General features: G+C 33.0%; 1 protein-coding gene across 1 annotated transcript; it reads right to left on the bottom strand.

Annotated features, from left to right (window-relative positions):
- On the bottom strand, nt 368-2,691 carry LOC109832481. Its single transcript, XM_020399838.1, has 4 exons — nt 1,498-2,691; nt 1,212-1,406; nt 786-1,105; nt 368-683 (listed from the first exon to the last, which is right to left on the bottom strand). The coding sequence occupies exons 1-4, from the start codon at nt 1,972-1,974 to the stop codon at nt 368-370; spliced, it is 1,308 nt and encodes a 435-aa protein (XP_020255427.1). The 5' UTR covers nt 1,975-2,691.

Here is a 7,762-nt window from a genome sequence, read left to right as displayed (position 1 = left end):
TTACTGCAAGCCAAGGTCTTGTGACATGTATCTTTTGATCATAACTATCAGTTGTTTCAATCTTGTTACAAAGCCGAATAACAAATGCATCGATCACCTACAAAAATTACCATGAATGAATAAAATAGTTAATATAAATTATTTTATACGCAACATCAAACAATCAATAACACAATTGTTTAGAACCTACATCGTCACTGAGTTCACCTCCCGATAATAGTATATAAGCATCTAAGCGAGATACGCTTGCTTCGGCACACTTCCAAATGTACGTATCACTATATGCAAGTACATTGTGAGAAAATTACTACTAGAATTAAGTAAATTCAAAGATTATTATTAGAATAAGTCAGTAGCAGTTACCTGTTCATTCTCGGTTCATTCTCGATTGTAGAAAGTCTTCAATTAATTTGTTCTCATAATCAAACGCCAGTGCCTTACCTGGATAGTCTCTAGATGTAGGTATGAAGCCTTCTTCATTTTTGTACTTTTTTTTCCCATCAGGACTATCCAATATCTGGATGACACGTCTCTTCTTTGTGCCTTCCTTTGGTTGATCTAGAGGCATATAAGGTGAAGTAACAGAGGGTCCATCCTTCCTCTCCCTCTTTCCGACAGCCCGTTTGATAGATGGCGTTTCTCTGTTATTCTCATTACCACCTTCATCTTTTTGAGAAACATCTCTATAGAGTCGAGAAGGCATATAATTAACAAAGAGTTACACAAGAATTATATGGAAAATATAAAAATTAAAATTGTAAGAAAATTTAAAAAACTAAACTCACCGAGCATCTTCTAAAATTCTCACGTCTCTTGCGCTCATCACAAAGTCATCACATAAATCGGCTCTCACGTCTCTTGCGCTCATCACAAAGTCATCACATAAATCGGCTTCCCCCGTTCCTTCCAAATTCTCAAATTCCTTAGCTTCCATATCCTCTTTGATTTTTTTTTCTTCAGTTACATTTTTGTCATCCTCTTTCTCCTTGGTTTTTTTTTGGCATCTAGCACTACGCTCTTCTAATTCTCGTAATTCTGTAGTGAGCTCATTCAACTCGTACGTTTTCTCCACAATTAAGAAAATTAATTCAGCTTTCCTTGATTCCTATTTGACAAAAAAAAGCTAGTATTAGTACGTATACTATAGTTGCAAACATAGATACTAACAAAAGGGACATAAAATAACGAACTATTAGAGCAACGATATGTACAAATACTCTTGGCGATGCCGTATGAATAAGAGGAGTATTCTCTTGGCCATTATCCGTAACCAACTTCGGGACTCTATATAATTTGTTCATAGTAGTCCTCCTCCACTTTCCAGTACTCTTCACACAAAAGAGCGGCGGTAACCTTTCAATATCTGAAGTGTACTCTAATTCCCCTACTTTTTCATAAAACCAAACCTACAAAAAAGAAACTACACATTAGCATGTGCATAAACAATAATCATTATCAATACGGGAAGATATACAAAATAATGTTCATGTAACTCACCAGTAAAACGGAGGAAAAACCACCCATGTACCCGGCATTTGAGCGCTGACCTAATTCCCGCATACTAAGAGACTTCTTTGATTTACTCATCTCTTTGCAAAGAAGAGTGAACACCGCATGGCACCAATTATATTTATGCAAAGTTGATAACTGCTCCGCATATCTAAACGCCCACAAGGGACATGTCTTACATGTCCGCGGGCATAATATGAAGCCGATAATGAAAGCCACAATAAGTTTCACACATATTATAGGGTCTTCATTAATCATATCTACAATCATCTCGGCCATTCTATCGCGCTTCCCCGAAATCACCGCCTTCTTTTCCTCATCGGCTTTCTTATAATTCTTTACAAAATAGGTGTAGATTGTATTAGCCGCTGCCCCACTCATTTTTATCGGAATTCCCTCCTTTGGCAATCCGGTAATTCGGTGAATATCATCTATACCGAACACACAATTTTTATTCCCAATCATGAATGAGCATTTATCAGGATTAAAATTTTGAATCAAGCAATCAATTGCTATTTGCTCATTGCTCAAGGATGTGGGTATATTGAGAAAGCTGTGAAAAGGTGTCGTCTGTAGGGCTTTTATGTGTCTTTCATCTAATTTTATTCGCTTATCAATTAAATCTCGAAAATAACACAAATTGGCCGGAATTCTCAAGTGTGTTATCTTAGCCCTACAAGAAAATTATAATTCAGAAAGAGTTAAAAATTAAATATATTTGGGCAAATTAAGACGCATATTAACAAGTTTATTAACACAAACATTATACATCATGGCTTACAACAAAAATTATAATTCAGAAAGAGTTAAAAATTAAATATATCATGGCAAATTACTTACGAAGTTGGAGGATTATTGCATTTAGAAGAGGTAGGCTTTGATTTTGAAGAATTCGAAGACGTCGACTCTTTCAATTTGTTCGAAGCCATGAGGGCAGACGTCGAGGGCTTGGTCGAGCTCCGGAGGCGGCGATGAACCTGAGGGCTGAGCTCAAATGCCATCGGAGGCGTGGCTGATGACGAGGGGTGAGTTCGATGGCGAGGAGGAGTAGACGGCGCTGACCCGGCGGCGACGCTCAGCGGCGGCGATCTCGGGAGCTGGAGAGGAGGAGGGGAGGTGATGGCTAGGGCAAGGGGACGGCGGCGACGCTGAACGGGGACGTCGAGGGATTGGCCGAGCTTGGGCGGCGGCGCTTTCGGGCGGTGGTGAGGAGGAGGGGGTCGGTGATGGCGCGATCTGAGCGGGAAAGAAGAGAGAAGGGTAGGGATTTTGGGGGATGGGATTTTCAACGAAGGGCTCAGATCTCTTTATTGGGTTTATAATAAACCGCCCAGATCGCGCATCCTCAGAGCCGGCCTACGGAGTCACCGCAGATTCACTTTTTCCATATATATATATATAAGTTAAGTTTTGGTTTCTATGTATATTTATTTATATATATAGTATATAGTAGTACTATATTATAATATATACTATATATAATATATATATATATATTAGTATATTTTATATTAGTATATATATTATATTATATATTATATAGTTATATATATCATAGTTATATATATTATTATATATATATATATAAGTTAATATATACATGTGTATATATATATATATATATATATATATATATTATATATATATATATATATATATATATATATTATATTATAGTATATATATATATATTATATATATTATATATATATATAATATAGTATATATTATATATATACATGTATTATTAAGTATATCTTATATATATATAACTATATATATATAATATATATATATATATATATATATATATATATATATATATATATATATATATATATATATATATATATATATATATATATATATATATATATATATAACTAGTATATATATATATATATATATATATATATAAACCAATATAATGTGTGTGTGTATATGATATTGAGCTTAAAGTACTTAACACACATAATATAAACTCCTAAACTAGATTACCCAAGCTATAGGTCTTTAATAAGCTCGACTTGGTAAACTTGCGGATGAAGCTTAAACTTGGATCTTTAACTTTGAATTGCATAGGCTTCAATCACTATTCCTCCAACCTCCATTGGATATGATCGTATAGGCACAATTCCATCCATCCTTCAACATATTATTTGTCTACAATAAATAGATAAACACAAACACTAGACAAATAATATTAGTCGTAAATTGTTTGTTAAACATCATCAAAATAAGAAGGCCAACAATCTCCCTCTTTTTGATGATGATAAATAATTTACACAAAGAGATATATATACATGAAAAAAATGAATATATAAATTAGAATTATCATGCATATAAATAAGAAAGGCTATACTCACAATATTTCTCCCCCAAATGAATATATAAATTAGAATTATCATGCATATAAATAAGAAAGGCTATACTCACAATATTTCTCCCCCTTTGACAACATCAAAAAGGTTATCATGCATATAAATAAGAAAGGCTATACTCACAATATTTCTCCCCCTTTGACAACATCAAAAAGGGTTAAACACTAAGAATGAAAAGAGCGAAAGCTCCCTCTACATATGAGCATGGGTGAGTATAAAATAAGTATAGGGATTGCTCCCCCTATCAAAATGCCATATAGAGTATATGAAATAAAAACCAAGGCCAAACATGTGAGCAAGCATAGATGAAAAATATGTTAAATATTACTCACATACAAGAGGACAATAAGAACACATATAGATATATCATTTATAAAAGAAGTGTCTCATTACATAATTATAAAAACATAGTGTATAAAAATAGATTTATGAAATCAAAAGAGGAGCATGAGAATCATGCAAAAAGTTTTTAAATGAAAACAAATCAATCAAATGAAATCATAAATCAAGATTTAAGTCCAAGAACAATGTTTGATCAATAAAGAAAATTTTCTTTGTAGAACTTGATCAAACCAATCATAGAATACATTATAAGGCACGAATAGATGATCCATGAGCACAAACATATAAATATCATCATATAAGTGAAATATAATAAATTCAAAGCAACAAATCAAAACAAAATCTTTGACAAAAGAGTTTCAAGAGAGGCAACAATATATCAAGCTCTTAAGATTGTTCCAACCAATATAATCATTCTAGCATTCGGTAAACATGATTTGGGAATAAACACCCAATAAACCTGGGGGGTTACATAAATATAAACCTCTCATGAAAATTAAAACTCATAGTCATGAAAACAAAAGATTTGATCAAAGAATTTTTTTTTTCATATTTAATTTTTTTGAAGCATATTTTAAAAACCAAGAAAAAGAAAAATAAAAACACTAAGTTCTTGGTTTTAAAAGAATCATTTTGGCACCCAAGCATTCTTGGTGCCGGGTTATTTAGAGACATGACCCTTATCAATAAAGCTCAAAGCCCTAGGGTTATGAACCATCTTGGACGCATGTGGTGCACTAACACGGTCATAACAAAATTCGCTCAAATGACCCTTTCGATTGTAATTTGTGCAATGAAAAAGATCCATTTGTTTTTGTGGACCATTAACTAGTGCACGGGAATCATTTACAAATAAAGATTGTCTTTTAAAATTATTTTACAAATGAGAAACATCATTAAACAAATGTTTATTTGGAACATATTGCAACTTAGAAGCTTTTTATATATCATAACAAAATTTTGCAAGATGTCCAAACCTACCACAAACATCACATTTAAAAACATGTGGTCTACTAGAAACATTTGGCAAATGAGATTTATTTTTCAAATCAAAATAATATTCGGCCAAATGATCAAAACGATCACAATGATCACATCTATGAGCATGCTTATGATGAACAATGTGAGAATGAGCATGTGAATGTGTAAGTGTATAAGATGATGAAGCTACATGAGATGCACAAGGAGCATTAGCATTCTTGTGTTTGTGTTCATCATAGCAAAATTTAGCTAAATGGCCTTTACGGCCGCAAATAGAACACTTATAAGTTTTGCTATACATGTGTGCATAATGAGTGGATGATTTTTACTTAGTCTTAGCACACTTATTCACAAGCTTCTTATGGTTGTTAATGCAATTAGTTAGAGTTGAATCTAAAGAAAAAATACAGTTTTTAACATTGTTCAACTCATCAATATGCACATATGCATTAACATTAGAAGTAGAACATAAATAGTCATTTATGAAAAAGACACTATCATTTTTTATGTTCTCCACTTCTAACATGGCATTATTTTTAGCATGGGATAAGCTAGTGATGGATGAGGTTAATTTTTTATTTTCCAAATTTAACAAGTCATTGTTTTCTTTAAGCATAGTATTATTTTTTTGCAATGACATCAAATTTGGACACTAGTTGCTCATGATCGGATTTTAATGCAACATGCTTGCTTTTAAAATTAATAAAATTATTATGCAACTTAGTATAGGCATGCATTAATCTCTCATAGGCACAAGCGAGTTCATTAATGGATATATCACTATCGGATTCTGAATTGCTTACTACACTAGGGCTATCACCTAGTGGCCGTGTGCAAGATGATAAAGCTCCACATGAACTAGAAGTCGAATCCTCCAAAGCTTGTCGGATCGCCTCCAAATTCCCTTGATGTGCTTTTATAAGTTTCCATAATGTGTAAGCACTATCAAAAGAATCAAGCTTGTTAGACATAGATGAATCGAACGCATTATGTAAAAATTCTAGCAAAAGCTTATTCGTGGTAAACATACGATGATCATTTTTATTCCACTTGGATTTCTCCGAAGTGGGCACAATATAAGCATCATCTATAATTTTCCATAAATCGAAGTGTCTTGATCGAACAAAAAGTTTAAATCTAACACACCATTGGGCATAGGAAAAATTATCTAACCTAGGAGCAATATTGATGGTATAACCTAAACAAGGTGTACCGTGCATATCCATAATGTATATATGTGCAAGCAAGATAACAATAAAATCACAAAACTAGATTAGCACAAAAATAAGATAACTTGGATCTTTAATTAAAGGCGATTAGTCCTTAAATCAAAGAGTACTAAGCTCTGATACCAATTGTTAGTCCCTAATGACACTAGGAAAGAACCCTAGAGGGGGAGTGAATAGGGTTTATGCTAATCTAATCCAATTTAAATACCAATTAAAACTTATTTAAGAATTATTCTTGCAAGATAGATATACAATATGATATGAGCAAGAATATGCAATATGAACAAAGGGATATATCCTAACAATGAGATATATGGAGAAATATATACAAGAATATATAAATAACATAAGGGTAAACAATCTATAAACAAGATAAATAAGATAGTGGGCAATATAAATAATGAGCAATTGACAAAGGCGATATAATGATAAACACAAAAATAAGTGCGCCAATGCAAACTTAAACAAACGATATGATCACGGAGTTCGGTCCCCACGACCTACATCTCTGCTCCTCACCTTGAGGAGATCTCCACTATCATACCAGGTTTTCTACGCTTACCCAAAAAACGTTTATACCTCACAATACGGTTTTCTAGCTAACCGAAAACTTTACAATCCACACTCACAATGTAACTATACTAACTACCACCTCAAGTGTTGGTCTCTAGCTCGTGTCTCCCTCAAGTGTTAGGAATTACAACCTACCTCTAGGCATTATCACCTACCTCACTCCTCTTGGGACGACCCCGTCTCTCACCACACACTCCTCTTGGTGTACTAGTGTATTACAAGGTGAAACTCATAATTTAAGCACAAATACAAAGTGTTTATTCTGTATAATGGATGAGAACGAATTATAAGCTGACTCTCTAAGTCACACAAACCCACAACCCAATTACACAATGTATGAAAATACAATAAGCTTAATGGTTGTGTGTGTACAAAGAGATAAAATAAATCAAAACTAAACTCAATATAATTCTAGCTTAATAACAATGATAATCAAAAATATAAAAGAGCTAGAAATATAGTTTAGAAAACTTCTCAATGGATCAAGAGATAGAGAGAGAATAGTTGGATGCTCAAACTCCAATAGATGATCTCCTCAAGCTCTTGTAGAATTGATTTCACAAACTCAAACCCTCAATTGCTTAAAAGATTTTTAAACACACTTAAACAAATCTTAAACCCTTGTTTAAAACTCTTTAAACTTGTTTAAAACATTTTTTTGGATGTCCATAGGACTGAGGTATATGGGGGTATATATAGGAAACCCCAAAGCCAAGAGAAAGCCAAGAAAAGAATAAAAAAGTCCTT

Source organism: Asparagus officinalis, chromosome 1 (assembly GCF_001876935.1).
Source record: "Asparagus officinalis chromosome 1, Aspof.V1, whole genome shotgun sequence".
In the NCBI taxonomy this organism is placed as follows: domain Eukaryota; kingdom Viridiplantae; phylum Streptophyta; class Magnoliopsida; order Asparagales; family Asparagaceae; genus Asparagus; species Asparagus officinalis.
This window is presented reverse-complemented; position numbering and strand designations above follow the sequence as displayed.

Bases quoted from the DNA above. Each gene is read 5' to 3' on its own strand.
- LOC109832481 (XM_020399838.1), bottom strand. From the start codon at position 1,974: ATGATTGGGAATAAAAATTGTGTGTTCGGTATAGATGATATTCACCGA. The intron at 1,407-1,497 runs GTGAGTTACATG...TCTTTTTTGTAG, and splicing joins GTTTTTCCTCCGTTTTACTG to GTTTGGTTTTATGAAAAAGT. The intron at 1,106-1,211 runs GTACATATCGTT...TTTGTCAAATAG, and splicing joins CGGCATCGCCAAGAGTATTT to GAATCAAGGAAAGCTGAATT.